At 37.7% G+C, this 20703-nt stretch overlaps 1 protein-coding gene across 1 annotated transcript; it reads right to left on the bottom strand.

Annotated features, from left to right (window-relative positions):
- Positions 1-10: 10 nt before the first annotated feature.
- Positions 11-20462, bottom strand: LOC129260658 (protocadherin Fat 4-like). The gene is made up of 8 exons (XM_054898611.2): positions 20289-20462; positions 19404-19648; positions 14105-18870; positions 7057-7136; positions 6199-6497; positions 5493-5710; positions 4681-4948; positions 11-4295 (listed from the first exon to the last, which is right to left on the bottom strand). The coding sequence occupies exons 1-8, from the start codon at positions 20432-20434 to the stop codon at positions 2455-2457; spliced, it is 7863 nt and encodes a 2620-aa protein (XP_054754586.2). The 5' UTR covers positions 20435-20462; the 3' UTR covers positions 11-2454.
- Between the last annotated feature and the right edge of the window lie 241 nt (positions 20463-20703).

The raw sequence follows: 20703 nt of genomic DNA on the forward strand, positions 1-20703 counted from the left end.
ACAATAGAAATTTGTTTAATTTTAACAATAGAAACTTGCTTTATTACCTCATTGAACAGTAACAAGGCTCAAACTCTTATAAAATTCTGAATACTGACAAAGTTCCTATTTCCCTTCCTCCACAATGTAAATATGTTTACATTTACTGCAAATATTATCAAAATTGTACTGTGACACATTTAAAGTACTTTATTTCCTTCAAAGTATATCATACATAATTATTCACATCGGTGCTTGAACCAGGTGTTTAAATATTTGACAGAAGTAAGTGACACTTCATTCTTGAAAATAAGTAGACAGAATGGGTGAAAATGTTTTTTATAGTAGTAAATAATATAACAATTTTTTTTGAATTGTGATAAAAAGATAATGCAATACGGCTACTTTAAACAGATTTCAGTGCAGTAGTGTATATTTGCTGTGAGAAATTATGACAGAGGAGAAGAATTAGATGGAGATAGACAGAAAGAGAGAGTACTTTGGTCAAAATATATATTGTAAGACATATAGCACATATTTACTTAAAACAGAGATAAAACATTGTACAAATTAAGCAATAATTATCTTACATGTACAACATGTATTTTTAAAGGCCAAATATTCACGAAATAACAATTCATGTGCAAAGTTGAAGACATTGTTGTGAATGAATGGAAAGAACTTGATAAAGTTAAAACAAAACTATATGATGTTATGAATTTATCTACAATCATAAGTGTTATGCAATATAAGTGGAGGTGACAAAGGCATTTTGTTGTGAGAATACATGAAGCAATATATGCTGTATGCTAGCATAAAATAAAAATCTGAATGAACTCTATGAAAATATCTACCAGTTTGCAATATATTAAAAAGCAATCTAAACATTATTCTTATGTTGATAGAATACTGATCTAAGTAGATTTTTGGGGGGGAATTCAAATATTTACTATCATATCATGAGATATACTATGCATATGTAAGAGTGAAATCTTCAAAGATTATCATCATTTATGTATGAGAGAAAATACCAACTTACATACTCACAAAGAATGTCCATTTTGGCTCTGACTACCTGGGATGTTTTTAAAGAGTAATGAATTCAGACACTTTTATCGTAAGCCAAGAAAATCTTGGAAGTATTTTACTGAAAGTTTAAAGAAAATGAGGGATAAGAAACAAAAAAAATAATGAAATGAAAAAATGTAAAATCCCTTAAGGCAATCAGAACATATTGGTCAACATCAGAGATAAAATAGAGAAATTGATTTATATAATGTTTCTGTTGAGATTTTCAAAGTGTTATGTGTAAGAGGTAACCAGAAAATAAAGCCGATCAAAGCATCTCTCCAGGGAAATGAAGACAGAGCAAATTTCAGATCTTCATAGATGTACATCTTTTCAGTTGGTATTTCAAGTATTCATGACTGTTTGAAAAGTTCTTCTCAAATTTTGTGAAATTTTCACTAACATTCCTCTGAGATTTTATACTTCTGATTTGGAGGGTATATAAATTTTGGGTTCCATTTTCATTTGAAATCAGATTATGAAAGAAAAAGAATATTGTTTCAACACTGTCCTCACATGAAGTATATGTTGTGCAACATTTGATAAAAAAATATCTCATTAGTCAATGAATACACATAACAATAAGTTTTCATAAACCTCAAAATACATAATACATATTTTACATCAGTGCTATTGCAAGGCATGTTACATTAAAAGTGTGCACTAATGAAATTTTGACTTCATAATAAATACATTAAAAGCACTACATAAAACAAGTGACATTTATAAATAACTTTATATAAACAGATTGTCATCTTCAATACATGTAGTACAAATTCATCAAACTTGTCAAATCTGTTCAGATGCAAATATAATCTTGCAAAATTGTGATCTATTCAGCTCTTCATACTTGGAAAATAACAAGAAACATCAAGGCATATTTCAAATATAAAACAGGATAGAATAGACAGACAATTTTACTAAGTGCCAAGTGCAATATAACATCTTTTTGTCTCACTCTATTCTATGACTGAAAAACTGCTTTCATTTAACAGTGGAGCTAGGAATGAGGGGTGCAATACATTACATAACATCACCTTTAAAAGTCAGACCTCTCGTGTCAAACTGAACTCTAAAACATAGCTATAAAAAGATTAAATACAAAAGTATTGGTATATCATATTCAAGAATGATGAATATTAACATTAAAGTTGATTTGGTGAGGTTAACTAATTTGGTATCAAAGAGTACTAAAATCTTAGAATACAAGGAATGGCAAAAACTCTTCATAATATAAAACAGGAATGCACAAATTTGAACATGTAGTACTCATGTATTTTTTAAGTATGACAGTGCTGAATAATCACATATATGAATACATATATTTGAACAATAACTGACAAAGTATTTGCTTGGCATTAAATAGAACATCTTGCAACAATATAACAATAACTTTGGAATAAGGCATTACACAAACTCTTCTTGTGTGAGAGAGGCTTGGAGGACAATTTTGCCATTGTTTTCATGTAGTTGTGCAATGTCTTTGAACACACCAACAAGATTATCAAACCTAGGTCCCCATCCTAAGAGTCTTTCCAAGCTCACATCCCCATTGGTCTTTTCTTTTCTAGAATGTCCATTCTCATCCTCTGAGGTAAAGAGTGTGCTTAGCGAGCCTCCGCGTGAATCAAGTCGTTTCTGCTTGAGGGCGCCATTCACATGAGGGAGCACGCTGTCCTCTGCATGCTCGATTTCAGCGAGTCTATCGAGTATTGCAGCCTCTGTGCTGTTGAACACTCCATGTTTGCCGTACTCCGAGTCCATCTCAGAGCAGGTAAAAGAGTCATTTGTATCATCCGATGTGGAATCAGGAGGTTCTAGCAAACGTGATGGATCAACAGGAGTATCGTGGGGGCGCTCTCCACCATGAACTTGACTACTGTTGGATGATAGGTCTTCCAGAGTGCTAGCATGGCTACCTGACATAAGGTCAGGCCTTGCTGTGTTGAGCTGAGCTACTTCCTCGGCTGTCAACCCTACAACCAAGGGGCTCTTACTAGTCCTTCCCTTTGAATGTGATTGACTTTTTCCCTCATGCGACAGAGGTGTTGTCATTCTTGCTGGTTTACCCCCGCTTCGGAGACTGCTCACGTCCGAGCGATGGGCTTGACTGCGTAACTCGCTCTGGAAGCTACGATCTGAGTTGACTGGGCTGCTAATGTTTCTAGCAGGAGTTGCACGACCACTGCTTGGGATGGATCCCATACGCAGCGTCGGATTTGTACTATAATTTGAATGCAGTCCTGGGCTGTGTCTTAATAAGGCATTGTGATTATCTAATGGAGTACTATGTGCTAAGTCATTTCCTAATGGGATCTGATTATGAGACCCAATGCTGACTGGACTGAGTCTGGCTGGGGAAGCTTGGATTCTTGCAAGCATTGGGTTCTGATTCGGTCTATGCTTTTTCTTTCTACGATTCCTATTTCCTTGGTCATGGAAGTGCTTATAATGATAAGGAACATCTACATCTGATGCGGCTAAACTACTCGCATTTTCTAGATCATAGTGCTCTGCTCCATCCAATCCACGAGGGTGAAGCGTTTCCATTTCAAGATTGACATGTTCTCCTGTATCATTTTCCATCATCAGGGAATTACTTGAAGGATTGCTGTTATTTTGCTGCATGGCCATGTTCTGCTCAATGATATCTGGAGTCTGGCGATGGATCAAGCCAGAAACATTCACTTTCCCATCGGGTCCTATCATCGTGGCCTCATCAAAGGTATCTCCTAGGAATCCTGGGTTCACGGACGAGGACAAGACTGAGACCTTAGGATCCTGTAAACCAGCTTGCTGTTGGGCCTGCTTCTGCTTCATGTTTCCTCTTCTCCTGCGGATGAGGTAAACCATCGCAAGAATGATCACAACCAACAGGAGCACAACCACTATCGGAATCACAATTTTCAGGATGTCTGGTCCATCTGCTTGTCGAGGGCCTGTTCCCTTGTCACAGTAGTCACCGCTGTATCCATCAGCACACTGACAGATGACAGATCCCGAGCCATCAGAGCAGACACCACCATTTTGACACACATCAGGTGAACATGTCACTGGAACACAGGAGTAGTAGGTTCCAGAGGGAATGCACTGCTCACCCTGGTTGCATGGATTGAGGGCACAGAGATCTGCAGGGGAGCATCCATCACCGGTACCAGCTGAAGGAACAGCTTCAAACCTCTGTGAGTCACCATCTAGAGGGAGCCCTTCATCGTTCATCTGGAAACCATCAAGACAGCCAGTGAAGCCTAAAAATTGGGAAGAAAGGAGAAATTAATTTAGGATCAGATAGCATCGAAGAAAACTCAAAATTTACAGGTTCTATTTTTCTCATTGATCAGGATGAATCGATTCCTTATCCATTAAATTAAAATTTACTATTCAGAACTATTTTGATAAAGAAAATGAAATTCACTGGAAGATGAAATTTATGATCAACTTAAAACTGACTTCAAATTCCTCAAAATTAACATTCAGTAGACTTTGTATGCCACTGGATGTGAACAACTGAACTCCAATTATTTCATAAAATTGTGAAGCATAGGCATACAATCAATAACAAATTATCCAAACAATCCTAGTTTACATCTTTCTTTCAATTATTAACAGCTAATGCAATCCAAGACTTCTTACCTTCAATGGTCCTGCCATCGATCACAAGTGGCATTTCTGTACCACCCAGAGCCATTCCAGTCAATCCCAGTCCAGTGAACTGATGAGGGTTGGCAAACATGGCTGACTTTGGAGCATCATCAACAGTCAATGTGACCTGTCCACCTGATGATGTCAGAGTGATGTTGTGCCACGCACCATCGGTCAGAGAGGATGATGGGATGTTGATGATTTGTCCGCTGCTAGAAGAGCCAGTCCCGTAGCTGTACATGACAGAGCCATTGGTGAGCTATAAGAAGATAGAGAAGGAAGAAGAATATCTCATGAAACCATTTGAACTAAACTCAGTGGATGATATTCTCATAGCACAGATTCAGTTAACCCTAGGTTAAACCGAGAACACTTCTGACAAAGTGCCAGTTAATTTAAATCATCTGGTGACAAATTGTGCAAACATTGACATTCTTATGAAATGAAGAGAAAAAGATATGAGTGTACAATTAATGTAAATGAATTCTTTGGTAAATTATCATCTTCATGAATAAGGAAGATGGAATCTTTCGGATAAAAATTTTGGAGTTAAACCTAGGTTTAACCACCATTTTTTAAATAAATATAATATCTATATATTGAGAAATATGGAAAAAAAAATTACAATTCCCACCAAAAGTAATTCTAAACAAAATATACAAAAAGAATACATCTCTTCCCATAAAATGTGTATCTGGAAGGAGAAATTCCTTTATTCCTACAATGCGTCAGCATCTCATCACTTTATTGCAACAAATTCATTCAAAAACAAGTTTGCAATTTTAAAGACCATAGAATCCTACCTGTAAGTTTGTGAACTCTGCATCAGAGATGACGTAAAGCAGTAGACCATCCTTGACACCGGTCCTAAAGGAGAGACTAAGTGATTCTGATCCACTAGCCCTCCTCCTCCTCCTCTTGGCCAAGTTCTTAGCATCATCCAGAAGAGCCTGACGCTTGTAGTCCTCTTTCACCCTGTAGTCCACGCGGCCGCCGCCTCCAAAGGATACAGAGTTCATGTCTGGTAGGAGTGATGAAATGAAAAGATGACAATTATATATCAATGCATATACAATTCATACACAATCTTACCCTAACATGAGATAACCCGGTTAAAACAGTTCTGAAATGTAAACAATACACACTTATCAACATTTTTCCTGAAAAACAGATTTTTGTTTTATATTAAAAATAAGACTTATTGCTAAATTAACAAAAAACATCAACCAAAATGCACATGATATTAAATATAACCTTCTAGTTCAAAGAGGCTCGAAGCATTATTCATAAAAACCATCCCATTCTTTAAGAGGTAGTTTGCATAAAGCAAATACATGTCTACAACTAATTAATATCCCATTATTAGAAAATCTATGACTTGCAAATTTTTCACAATGAAGTTTTCTGACATAAAGATGAGGTCTTTGATTTTATATCAAAACTCTATAATGAATGTTGCAATAAAATCTTTTATAATGTATCTATCAACATAAAGCATCTGATGCTAACCTTCAGTGCATGTTGCTCCTGATGTTTCCTCATCACAGTCACACCAAGTCTTCCACCATTCATCCACGCAGACACTCCCATCTGAGCATGAAGTCTCACTGCATCCCTCTCGGACACACCCCTTCACAAGATTGGATTGATCCTGTGCATTGCTCATGCTCAGTCGTTCCCCGTTCACATCGATGCTCTTCATGCAGCCCACAAAGTCTGCCGTAGAGACCTGGGAGGCGCGGGATAGTAGTTCTTCGATGTCGTAGACTCCACCGACAGTGAGGGGGTTGTTATCGAATGCAAGTGATCTGGACAGGAAAAAGGAACAAATTATCTCTTGTGATATTCATTTAATTCTTTCCCTGAACAAAAAAAAAAGTCAAGGAGAGCATTTCATGACACAAAAAATTTGTGATTTTCACAGACAACTTTGTTGCAAGCCAATCAGATGCATGGATTCAGTAGCTTATAATAAAAAGTCATATGAAATGCTCCCCACGAGTGTTCCATTAATATATGTGTAAAGTTAAGTTTGACCCTATGAACGATTGTAATATAGCAAATCAAATTGGATTTCCCTTCACTTTGAATTGCATCAGTTAGAGTTGATTAACATCGTAATTGTTAATAAACATTTCAAACGCAAATTATGATTATTGCAATTACTAAATAAACGTAATAGGATGTGAATCATATAGGCAATAATTGTCGCAACATCAAGAAAACTTCATCACTTTCGATAATTTTATGAATAGCTTATAGTACTGATAAATATATTTAATATAAAATAAGCTGATGAATAGAAAAATGAAAATAAGATGTATTTAAATTTGGAAAGTGTTTGACTTCAAAGTGTACTATGCTTACATTGTGGTATCTTGGGATGCTCTGCATGCATCAGCTGACAAACGAGGGCAGTCTTCATCAAGGATGTTCAGAACAACACTCTGTATGTGTAGATAAGAAACAGTACAGAAATCAAGTAAAACAAAAAACATGAATCAATAAAACTATCAAAACTGACATTAGGAAAATATATAATGTTTTTTTCTAAATCATGACCATAATTTCTTGTTTTTATATCAAAATAATCTTTCCTTTATTCTCACACAGAAAAGAATGTTAAACAATTGCTACTTCTTAATTTTGTAGGTATGTTCAAATAACCAATTTTAACAACTTTGAATGACTTTTGATGCTGTAAATATATCTTTGTAATTCATACTTGATGGCGATATATATCAAATCCCATTAAAAAATAAAAGGGGTCATTTTGCAGAATCAAATAGAGAAACACCTTATTACAAGTGAATAACAATAAACCCATTCACAAACAAACCAAGATTTATGATGATTGACTCCTTTACATGTCTATAAAGTACAACAGCTCAATAAATCATTGAAATATGCAATGTAGCATTTTACAATGTGTAGTAAAATGCTACATTCTATTGTTTCTCTCATTATGTAATTAAATAGAAAGGGAGGAGTCGATACGGTGGAGTACGTGCAAAGATCCATGAACCAGCGTCCGCTGGAGATCAGTAATTAATTACTCTGGGTAATACCAGTAGCTGGGGAACATTTAAACTTTGAACTCATGTGACCCTAACAGCATTATTTATCACTAAGCTCCTAAACAGGTTTCGCCTGTCACAGATGCAAACAAACAAACAAGAAAAAAAGATGCAAACGCAAGACGCTTTTAGGATGATAAATACTGCCATGATCACGTTGCAATGTAATCAGGTGACATCTGAAGGAATCTATAGAAGTATGTTGATGATAAGAGCAGCGGTACATGGATACCAAAGGCCACATGGGATATTTTTAAGGGTGAGATATTACGAGATTACATTCGTGTGCTCCGAGACCTCCCCAAGGAACATGACTTCAACTTTAAAATGAGCCAGGGAAACAGGTGCTTAATGTAGTATACACGAGACACCAGCATAGGAAGATGACGTTTACAACTGCCTTGGGTAATACACGATTGGCTTCATTAAACTTTAAGATATATAAATTCAAGTCAGGATTGTCAATTTCTTCAAAAATATATGAATGTTGCCCAGGTGCCTGGCTCACAGCTGACATTTAAACTGTCTAGAGTTCACATGAATGAAGCAATCAGATTTTATTCTTTCATAAAACTCATGCACGATTTCTCTTAAATGCTGCTCTTGATAGGTTGCTGGCCTGAAGATAGCAATGTTTCCTAAAAAAAATAAGCTCAGTTCAGAGTTTTGAAGACCGAGAAGAAAAAAATACTGAAATAGAATGAACTATTGAAGTTCCATTCAAATGAATGCATCTATACTTGAATCAGAAAGGATAGACAAAAGATTTCTCTGAAATAATAGGTTATCATAAAGGACGTCAAAGGCACAATTACACAATTAAAGTGGAAATACATACACTATTACACCAGGGCCCCATCTTTACAAAGAATTGCAATTGATCCGATCAACCACAACTATTGACGGCCAGCAACGTCAACATCTAAAATGCAAATTTGTTCAAATTATTTTATAGATATGATGTAAATTCATACATTCATCGTTATCTTGAAGATTTAGTGTTTGTTTACAAAAGAGATTGTGAAATTTCCTGTAGATACAATTATGGCATCGATGGATATCCATATAGTTGAGATTGATTGGATTGTAACTCTTTGTAAGACGGGGGCCAGAAGCAACAAGTTCACCAGAATTTAAAACCTCCAAATGAAACTTTTTCCTTATTTTTATGATAGCTCCTCCTTGTCCCTATTCAAGTCAAGAACCACTTGATGGCCTAGTTAGCTATGAGGGAGGGAGTTGATAAATATGGCTATAAAGTACAGTGTTTATTGCAAGTGATGAGTTGAATGCCCGCAATCGGCTACATAAATCATTCTACGCTTCATGTCAGGACACAGCCAGTAAATTTTCTCCCTACACCAGATAAACCCACTGATCAATAGCTTGGTATTGTCACGTTCAGACTTTTTCATGTCGATTCCATCTTTGGTCTTTTTATCCTTTGTTCTAATTCCTGAAACATACACGTAAGCATGTGTAAATAAACTTTGCGGGAATGTTTGACGTCAAGGTTTCCAGCTACTGTCTGATTACCCATAATTCACCTGGTGTAATCCAACAGATGGATACTTCATCAGGTTCAGTGAGATTAATGGATAAAGTGAAAGTCAATAACATTAAAAGTTATCTTTGCAGCAGGGAAGAAATTGCACAGGTACTCGGGGCAATTTCACCCCTGAAATGCTCAAGAGAGCCTGGAAACTAAAAAAAAGGAGCCCTGGGGAGCGTTTCATCAAAATTTTTGTCCGACAACTGACAACTATCCTTGATTCTGATTGGCTGAGAGGCACTGTTACTATGGTAACTGTCGGATAAAACAGGACTTGTCAGATAAAATCCTTTCATGAAACACTCCCCTGGACAGTCCCCATTCATTGCAATGTTAAAGCTGTCTAATGTAGCAGATTTAGGCAGTAAGTCGGAAAAAAAAAATTTGCCTGTTTTTCAGACAGCTTTGCTTTAGTACCCACAATGCATCATGTTAATCTGACAAATAGATGTTGAATCATGCAAAGTTGTATTAACAGACAATGCACATGTTAATGTTAAAGTCCAGGATTCATCACCTAAAAATCATGTTATCAAAATATTATTCATGGTGTTCAGCCTTTCTGTTTATAAAAATGTTGGATTTGTCCTAATTTTACGATCAAGCAGTAGACATTTATCATGTTCTTGACACTTGTACAATCCCTGGGAGGACCTAATTCAAGTAGTTATTCACCCCAAACTAGATATTATCATAAACATCACACCATGATACAGTCAACTTCAATCTAGAACTCAAGATGCAATGATTTAAAGACATAGTGCAGGGGGGCGTTTCACACAAGGTTTTGTCAGAGATTTTAAATAACTAGTTTGGTATCAGCGAATCAGATGCAAGCATTTACAGCAGCTTCGTCAATGAAAATCACCAACTATCAGTTTCATCCTGAAACGCTCCCAAGAAGGAGCTCAGGCACAGTTCATCAATATAATTCAAATTTTTAAAGGATATGTGGAACCTTGCAAGGGACTTGCCAAAGATAGCAAGAAGTATGAGCATATTTATAGGATTCCTTATAATGCGGCTAATGATTAAGAACGATAATAATTACACTTAAGATATGGTAAGAGCATAATGGGCTAATCTATCAACCACTAATCTATTCAAGGGTGCACAATTTGATCATTATACATGCATTAGGAGGGGTAGTAATAATATCAGTATCAAATTGGGCCAAATTGTACCGTTTCATTCTTCAATAACATTTTCAATGAAATACTCTGTTGCGCTGTTCCGAGGTAAAAATGACCCTCTTTTAAGATTTATATTCTAGATATCTATTCTAAGGTCTATATGTCTTACTCCAAGTTATGTTCCATAAGAAAAATGAGTTTTCAATACATTATCCCAATCAAAATTTTAAATCTACACATATTTCCAAAATATTGGTTGAATTGACATTACAACAATGATATGTTGATTCTTATTAGTAATTGCATTCAGAGAAAAGGAGAGGTCAAGGGTGAGAAGACGGAAAAAAAAAAATCAAAGTTGCCTTTTACCTTGGGAGCTTTTCTGTAACAAATGTCAGTGACTTTCATTAATTACTTAATAATATCTGGTGAAATCCTTGCATCTGATTGGGCAAAATTCACTGACCAAATGCCTCATGAAGAACTCCCTTGAATTTCTTTAAAGAGAAATTGCAGTAGTTGCAGTAAACACTGATTTCATGAGAAAGTCTGTAAAACCAGGCTTAATTGTCAGTATATCATCGAGGATCTAGATCTGGTACAGTTACATAAACTGAACTTTGTGAAATCTTGAAATCTACGCTGAAAAATGTTCAGACTGAACTTCCCCAACACAGATAAGCGCACGTGGGACTGTGTATAATTATTGCTTTGAGCGTCGGGCCCGACGCTCTACCCGAATCCTGTGCTTATTTGCTGATTTCTCAGCAATTACACAATTTCTTCCAGAATCCTTTGGCACATGCGTTTTATTTATACAAACAGACACTTTGGTGGTCATTTCATTGGATTCTGTACAAACTCATTTTGATATCGTTACCGAAACTAGCATTTACCTTTAAGGGACAAAACTTTTGGCAATAGAATATACCGGCATAGTAAATGTGTCATCGATGAAGAGGAATGAATTGAACTTCAGACAACTGTGAAATCTAAGGGTCCTGGGTCACATGACTTCAGGGAGAATTTTTATTGGTTGGCCAAAGTGACAAGAAGACGACCCCGTGCTTCATAAATCCTGCTTTATTGTTGGTTGGCTGTGGCAGTGGAGGTAGGTATGTGGGGTATTAAATAGTTCAATTGAACTTTTTAATTTGGTGATGCCTGAATATGGATCTGAATTCATCTTTGAGATGCCTCTATTATTGTTTAAACAGCAAGGAGGGCATTTTCATGTAATGTGTGAGTGATTTTTTCAAAGACAAATTTACTCTCGACCAATCAGATACAAGGATTTCAGTGGCTGATAACATTCGTCGTAAAAAAAAATCACTTGCAAACTGCCTTATGAAACCTTCCTCAGGATAATAAAAAAATCTGATTTACAAACATATTTGATGTTTGATTTTGTTCCTAACTTCAATAACAAGTTGTTCTTGGATACAAAGAATTTCCTGACATAGCAAAGAATTTCCTGACATAGCAATAGACAATGTATGATGATATTACATCTTTTAGGATAGCAGGAAAACTAAATCTGCTGGTTGGAAGTAAGAGTTCTTTTCCAATTTTCAACATCAAAAAGCAAGAAGCTAGTTCTGGACTTTGGAATTGTACGGGGGGGGGGGGGGGGGTCATTTTCTTTTGAAAGGACTCTTACGAACCACCAAAACTCAATAAACATGAATACATGTAGATTAATAGCCAAAAGATGCAATTTAATATGAAATCTTCTGAATCAAATATCAAATTTAATTCAAAAGTAACTGAAAGTTTTTTTTTCTTGCAAGCAGAGAAAGCTCCAGTTGTTTTGATGAAAAAGCAAGCAATCTTGATATGAAATCCATATGATGCAGGACCGCTCGGTGGTCTCTGATCTGGATTGAAATGGGAATCAGTCTAAACAAGACATCGAATGAAAAGATGAACATCTCAGAAGAGATCCTCCTTGATGAAGGCATAAATAATGTCAATACACCATGGAAAGCAAGAGAAGATGTGGTCAATGCTCTGTAAGTCAGAACTGGGGATAGATAAGGATGATTAAACGCAATGCAATAACAACATTTCTGTACCCAAGATTGAATTTAAAATCTGGAATCTTTTCCTCTTTAGTACAATGCACCGATAGTGCTCTCGACCTCTGTTTTGAGGAATGTTACCTTTCATCTGATTGAGGCTAATCTGCTGAAGTATTAAAAAATACCAATAAAAAATACCAAAAACTGAAGATGATGATGACTGCGTTGACTCTTTTATTACATGGAGAGGAGACCACCATAATTCAGAAAGATAAAGGGGATAAATTGTTCCAGCTGGACTATTTTTGATATCTTCAGCTATTACTACCCCTATGTCCCCTCCATTACCTACCTAATCACCCTCCCCCTCCCCCCCCCCTCACCTCAACACCCATCCCACAACTGCAAACTTCAGCATCAATTAATAGCTCTCCATCCCTCCTCCAAAGTTTTACCACGGATAGAGAAATAGAATACCCTTTTCTGAACCATGATATGTTAACTGTGCAAAATATGCAGTCTGGGCCAGGATGAAATGAATACCGTTTCTTGACACAGAGTTCATGTTCAGGTACTTCATCATTACCAAAGCAATGATAATTGCCAAAGATATTAGAATGTCTCATATCTACTGTTTTTATAGCCGATGTCTTGACACATCTTCATGTTGAACTCTCACCGATATAGGGTAGTGCAAGTAAACACAAGAAATTTGTAAGTTTATGTGTGAAGTTATTTTTCGAAGACTCAATGTACCACTTCACTTTTTATAGGGCTTGAGGTTCGATATAGAATATGGATTGCAAAACCATGATCTACAGAAAATTAAAACATTTTCAAAAGAGTAAAATTCTATATTCTGCATTTGATTGATTTTCTTCGGTAAAATGGATAATGAATTTGCTTGAACTTCTATGCTTTATATAATTCTCAGATAATATTCAGGTTCAGAGAACAATTTTTTATTTAATTTGATAGACCTTTAACATAGTTGAATGTTTTGTGACCCTTGAACAGAGTAAAAAAAAAACATGATCACATTGCACACCATTATAAGATGATCTTTACATTATCATGATACCCTTCAAGAATGGATGAGAACATATTCTCTTTGTCAATGGTGTTAAAGCTTATCAAGATGATCTAACCCCCATGAAGAGAGAAATGATGGATTTGGTGCTAAATCTCAACTATCTTTTACATTTGAAATGGGAAATTCTAATGTCTCTACTATTATCTGTTTTACATTATGTTCCTAAGAGCTTCTGTCATTTCGAATTGTAAATTTCTTTCTTCTCTTTTAGTCAATTGATCTGTGTTTATACATATTATGTGTCTTTGGCTGTGAGCAAACATTTTATATTACAAACATTTCACGAAAATGCAGAATTCAATAACATCAGTTTTTCCATACACACTCCATAAACAGTTTTTCCATAAACAATCTATTAATCTACTCTTCATCTCAATATCAATAATCTTGCCCTATTTTTTGCTCTTTTGGAAAGGAGAAACTTGAAAATTGGTATATTGACAGAAGCTGTCATGTCTTATTATCTAATAATTCCCATTTCACATCTTCATAATCAGAATGATACATTTAAAAGAAAAACAGAAAAAAGCATTTCTTACCGTTCCTTCCATTCTGACTTCCACTTTATGCCAGGCACCATCACTGACAGGCTTGGTCGCAGAGATCATGTTCAGTCCAGACCCAAAGTTGAATGACAGTTGCAGTCTTTCATTCAGGATCTCTAGCGTCACAAACTTGGCATTGTTGTTGGTGAAGCTGTCATGGTTGAAGAACAGAAGGGCCTTGGTCGAGATGGTGGAAAACTCTAAGAGGATGACAGCACCTGTCGAAGGAAGAGCAGGGCGGGAAATGAACGAACCAGCTTGGAAGCCGATGGTGTCATACTGGCAGCGATTGCCCCAGTGGCTATTGTCACAATGGCAAATGTAGTTGCTCCCTGACTCCCCGCACGATCCTCCATTTTCACAAGGGTCAGTGCTGCACGGGCCGTTCTCACAGTAGACTCCAGAGTATCCTGCAGTGCATTCACAGTGAAAACCATTGATAAGGTCTTGACATTCACCATTGATGCAAGGATCGCTGGAACACTCATTGATCTCCACTTTACAGTCTTCCCCATTGTATCCAGGAGAGCAGATGCAGATGTATCCACCAATGGCATTCTGGCAGGTGGCGCCATTCTTGCAGGTTGCATGCTCACAATAGTCAGTTGGGATTTCACACCTTTGACCACTGAACTCAGCTGGGCAGGCACAGGTGAAGGTGTGGCTGGTCTGAAGACCAACAAAGATGACTGGGTCACTCTCTGTGATCAGTTCCTCTAGATTGATGTTAGTCTCATGGCTACATGTCCCGCTGTTGAGGCAAGGACTGTCTGCACATGCTGTGTAATCAATCGTCTCGATGATGATGTCTGATTGACTCTCAAGTGTTGCTTCATTGGCTTCAAGAAGATTTACTAGATCATCGTGTAAGAGATGCTGACCTCCTTGCTTCTTGATTGCTAAGACAAGATCAACCTTATTGACATCTGGATGATCAGTGATGCTAAGCACAATAAGAGTTTCTCTGCTGCCTAAAAAGGCAGAAAGTGAAGTCTTGAAACGATCATAAGAATCAGCCAGGAAGGCTTCTGCACTGGTATCTGAAAGGCGAAGGGTCACACTATTTGTGAGTGTATCGTTGGTAAATGATTCATACACAACATTGAAGGAAGATGTAACACTCTGATGTGAGCCATCATTACCAGACACTGAGAGGTCTAATACTGATTCTGTAGAGTGAGCAGCTGAATGTAAGTCACAGTTTGATTGGATGGAAAACTTTGATGTATCTCCACTTGTTATCTGGCAGAAGAACGTATCATCAGTATCTGGATCTATTGGCTTGACAGAGCCAATGACACCACCAGGGAACATAGACTGAAACATCTTTACTTCTATGCGAGCCTGTCGTAGAGTTGATGGATTGTCATTGCGATCTGTGATGGTAATATGTATAGTTGATGTTGCAGACACTGCTGGAGACTCTCCATCACTGGCTTCAATTTGGAGATAATAATCAGATTTGACTTCCCTGTCAAGTGTCTGGGTTGTACGTAGCTCCTCTCCAACCAACCTAAATGCCGAACTGTCAGGTGAATCGAGAAGTGTGTAGGTGAACTGAGATGGATTAGGATTGGAATCAGGATCTGTGGCCTGAAGTATCATAACCAGCTCATTTGAAGGTTCATTCTCAAACACAGATCCTTCTGCCGCATCTCCAATGAACACTGGGCCATTGTCATTGATATCATCCAACTCTACACTGACTACTGCTGTGCCAGTCTGTGGTGGATTTCCTGTATCAATGGCTGCAACCGTCAAGAAATAGACACTTACAGTCTCACGATCTAGACGACTGGCTGTTGTGATTCGGCCACTTCTGGCATCGATATTGAATGCATCTCCTTCATTACCTCTGAGGATGGAGTAGTTAAATTGACGGAAGCTTGGTATTACATCATAGTCTGCAGCAGTAACTACAGTGACATCAGTACCAGGTGGTTCGCTCTCAAGGACCCTGGCCTGGTATTGTTCTGAAGAGAAGATGGGAGCGTCATTTCCATCATTTATGTGGACTATCACTTCAGCCTCGTCAATGTCAGCTCCAGTTATAGGTCCCTCATTTTTGGCCAAGACTGACAACAATATTGTGTCTGCTGCTTCACGATCAAGCCTTCCATTTTCATAAGCTACAGTAATTTGTCCACTTTCAGGATTGATATTGAAACCTTGAGAGTTACTGCCACCAATAAAGAGATAGTTCACAATGCCATCATCTCCAAGGTCGTCATCTGTTGCAAGAACAATACCTACAGGAGCACCATCAGAAGCATGTTCATTCACATAGAAGTCATACTGATGCTGGGTGAACTGAGGATAAAATTCATTCTTCCCTAGCAGTGTCACAGTTACATGAGCATAGTCAACCATGGTAGCTTGTTCATTAGTAGCTGCAACTGTAAGGTAATACATGGTCTTCCCTGCTTCAAAGTCAAGGTTTCCTTGTGTCAGAATGAGTCCTGTTTCTGGATTAATTGTAAAGAAGTCTGTGCCATCCCCTCCTGAGATTACATATTCAAAGTCAGCATTTGTACCTGTGTCAGCATCTGTTGCTGTTACGGTTGCAACAGGTGTAGCACTGGGTGAGTTTTCAAAGACATCAGCAGCGTACACTCTGGGTAGGAAGATTGGTGGATTGTCATCTACATCAGTGACAGTGACGATCAACATAGCTGTTGCTGACTGGGGGTACATGGCTCGGTCCTTTGCAATGACTTGAATTTGATGTTCAACTGAATTTTCTCTGTCCAAGCTCCCCACAAGACTCACAATTCCAGAAACTGCATCAATACTAAACAATGAAGCATCTGCCCCACTGATGGAATACCTAATCTCACCATTTATTCCATCATCATTGTCTTCAGCATGGACAGTGGTGACATAACCTCCAACATCTTCAGCATTAGAAGAGCGATAGGTATCATCATCGAAGACAGGAGCATCATCATTTGAATCAGTGATGAGGAAAGTAACAGAGGTTTCAGCTTCCTTTCTAAGGTTACCATTGTCTGTAGCCTTCACTAAAAGCTCGTAAGTGGTTCCCACATCTCCAGTTAAAGATATCTGTTTTGTAAAAATCCAACCAGAATCTGCCTCTACATCAAACTTTGCTGTGCCGTTACCACCAGAAATGGAGTAAGTGATGGCTGCATTTGATCCTGTATCTTCATCAACTGCTACTACTTGAAGAACTCGAGTACTTGGTGTGGTGTCTGCTGTCACAGGTGAGAAGTATGATGGGGCCTCAAAGACAGGTGTGTAGGAGTTATCCTGTGTGACCGTTATGATGACAGCTGCTTCACCATATAATGCAGGTGTACCACGATCCACAGCAAACACACTGAAGGTGTAAGTATTAGGATTTGAGGTATCATCTGGTGAGGGTGTGATGTATGAAATAGGGTGTTCAGGGAAGATCCAGCCCCTGCCTGTGATGGTCTCAACACGGAAATCTTCTGTCATGGTCTTGAGGATATAGTCTACCTTTCCATTGTCACCACTGTCTTCATCTGTTGCTGAAAGTGTGGCAATGACATTGCCTGAGGAAAAGAAGATCTCTGGATAGGTTGCATTGATTAAGTTTTCAGTAAATACAGGAGCGTTGTCATTTGTATCTTCTACGTTGATAGTGACCTGTGTCTGCACCTCATGAGATGAATCTGGATCAAATGACTTTACAAGGAGGTAGTGAACAGCTTCGTCTTCAAAGTCTAGAGAGCTGTTTAGTGTGATTTCACCTGTTATTGGGTTTATGGCAAACAAGGACGATTGTCCACCAGCTTCTATGGAAAACTGACTCAGGTTGTTCTCATCAGGGTCTGTGGTATGCAGAGTTACAACATGAGTGCCAGGGGGTGCATTCTCAGGGATGGTAGCATCATATGTCCTGGTGAAGGACATTCTGTTGTCATTGATGTCAGTGACTGTCACAACCACGATAGCAGAGCCTGATTGTGATGGGTTCCCTCCATCTGTAGCTTCGACGGTAAGAATGTAAGATGCTACCATCTCCCTGTCCAGGGGTTGGGTTGTGGTTATTACCCCAGAAGAGTTGATGTCAAAAGCATTATCTGTGTCGCCTGATGTGATTGAGTAGGAGACATCTCCATTGTTTAGACTATCCTCATCAGTTGCTGACACCGAGGCTACCTGAACCTGTCCACTCTGTTCCTCTCCCACAATTGCAAAGTAGACAGCTTGGTCAAACAATGGAGCATTATCATTCACATCAAGGACTGCCACTTGCAATTCCACAAAGTCAGAAAGCTGTGCATTGCCTGTATCTGTCGCTGCAATCCACAAGGAGAATGATTGAATCTCCTCATAATCAAACTTCTTTATGATGCTCACCACACCGCTCTGACTTCCGACTCCAAAATGCTCCCCATGGTTGCCGCCAACGATGGAGTATGTCACACTGCCTGTTGCAGTCACTGTTGTGACGGTCATACCTGTCTGAACATTTTCGCTATAGCTGGAACTCGTACCAGAATTTGGGGAAGTGATGACCGGGAATGAAGCAGTGCTGAACCCCACTCGCAGTGAAGCCACTGCAGAATTCTGTCCACTCGCCACATTCTCAGCAGTAACTTGGAGATTGTAGACATTGTTTTCATTTGTGAAGTCCTGTTTAGTGAAAACCACACCAGTGTTGGAGTCCACACGGAATTTGTTGGTGTCTCCACTTGTAATGCTGTATGTTATGACTGCATTATCTTGAAGGTCGGCATCACTTGCCTGGATGGCTGCAACAAAGCGACCTGTAGAATGTTTTAAAAAAGGAAGGAAACAAAAACATTCTTCCATTAAATTTCCAAATCAAAATAGGCAATAACATGCCTGAATGATCAAGATTTTTTTAAGCGTAGACCTTGCCATATGTGTATGTAAATACATTATTCAGAAATAGGTTTTCCTATTGCCAATCAAACACAAAGTACATGAGGAAAGTCAAAAGTGAAATGCAATTTAATCTTATCTTCGAAATAACAGTGTTCTGCAATATCTACTATTAGCAAAGCATCAATGCAAAAGAAGGGCTTGAATTTCACAAAACTCTTCTAACTTAAATTTTTATGACTTAACAAAATTTGAATTACAAAGGAAAAGATTTATCTCCATTTGAATTGAAAATAACTCCTGAATTTGTAAAGTTACAATAACATCAACAAATACATAATGCATGTCCATTTAAAGAGAAGTATCACATTATGGTTCAAATCATAAAAAAAATAATAAATTCAAGTTATCATCCTCTTTCTACTTATGAAGAGAGATCTATTCATCAGCTAACCTTGTGAGGAGGTGGCTGGTAGCGTGGCAGTATATGATGTGGGAGAAAACTGCGGAGGGTTATCATTGACATCCAGTACTTCCACATGCACACTGGTGGTTGCCTGGCGTGAAGGACCATCCCGTACGGTTACAGTCAGAACGTATGATGACTGCACTTCCCGGTCAAGAACCCCTGATGTGATGATTCTGCCTCCTAGTGGGTCGATGGTGAACTTGGACCCAATGTCATCATTAAGTTGGTACCTGCAAGGGGAACAATAGTGAGTGGCTATTTATACTGCTTTATAGCTGCTGGTCATTTACTTTCTGAAGTCAGTTGGTTCTGAGATGTCTGATGTATTAAGTGTATGGAACCATTGCTTGTTCATTAGTAGGTTGAGTACTTCGTAAGTACATCCTTAATTGTATGTCACTGATTTTAAAATATGATAAAATGATATTATGGAAAATTAACTAAAAAAATTAAATGGTGTCCAATAACCCAGGAAACTACTAAAGATGCTGTTACAGCTCAAGAATTTTCAACTGCTATCAATTTTACATTGGATTCTTCAATCAATGGTATAATGATGATAAATGATTGACATCTCCCAGTCACAGGTAGAGTGTCAATATGGAACCATATGACTTAATGTTAAGCAAACTTGTTCTGATAAACGTTTCATGAAATGACTTGTCAGACTTTTATTCCACAAATTTTCTGACAGTTACCATTGTACCAGTGCTTCTCAGCAAATCAAAATCAAGGTAAGTTGTCAAGGGTTGATTAAATGCTCCCCTGAAAACATGAATGAATCAATTAAACAGCTTGTATGTTCTACAGCTACTAGTCAGTATCATTAGTAATTCAATGAAAGTTTTTTTTCTTCTGAAGAGTACTTACCTTAGATCTGCAGTAACATCAACATCAGTGGCTGTGACTTGGATGACAAAGGTATCAGGACTTGCATCTTCAGAGACAGTAGCCCGGTAGAAGTCAGAGACAAACTCTGGGTCATGATCATTGTCATCATTCACTGTCAGTGTCATTGTTGTGCGTGCCTGGTGAGGTGGTAGACCTAAAAATATATTCAAAGAAAAAATGGAAGGATTTATAAACTAGAATTGTGACAAAAGATACAATAATAACAGAAAACATTACAAAAAAATTCAGCACTTAAGTGTTATTTTTCACTGAAGGAACACACATTCACAGTACAATTTCTTTCTTGTAAATATGCAATCTTCTAAATATTACTCAAATCCTGTTAAATAATTCAAGGTAATAAAAATTATTCAGGCTAATTGGCAAAAATAAA

This window comes from Lytechinus pictus, unplaced genomic scaffold, assembly GCF_037042905.1.
Source record: "Lytechinus pictus isolate F3 Inbred unplaced genomic scaffold, Lp3.0 scaffold_19, whole genome shotgun sequence".
Classification (NCBI taxonomy): Eukaryota; Metazoa; Echinodermata; class Echinoidea; order Temnopleuroida; family Toxopneustidae; genus Lytechinus; species Lytechinus pictus.

What these genes read in the sequence shown, in the direction of transcription:
- LOC129260658 (XM_054898611.2), bottom strand. Translation starts at nt 20,434, where the DNA reads ATGACACTGACAGTGAATGATGACAATGATCATGACCCAGAGTTTGTC. An exon ending in ACCAGCCACCTCCTCACAAG is followed by an intron (nt 18,871 to 19,403) that starts GTTAGCTGATGA and finishes AACATTCTACAG; the next exon opens with GTCGCTTTGTTGCAGCCATC. An exon ending in AAGTCAGAATGGAAGGAACG is followed by an intron (nt 7,137 to 14,104) that starts GTAAGAAATGCT and finishes CTACACATACAG; the next exon opens with AGTGTTGTTCTGAACATCCT.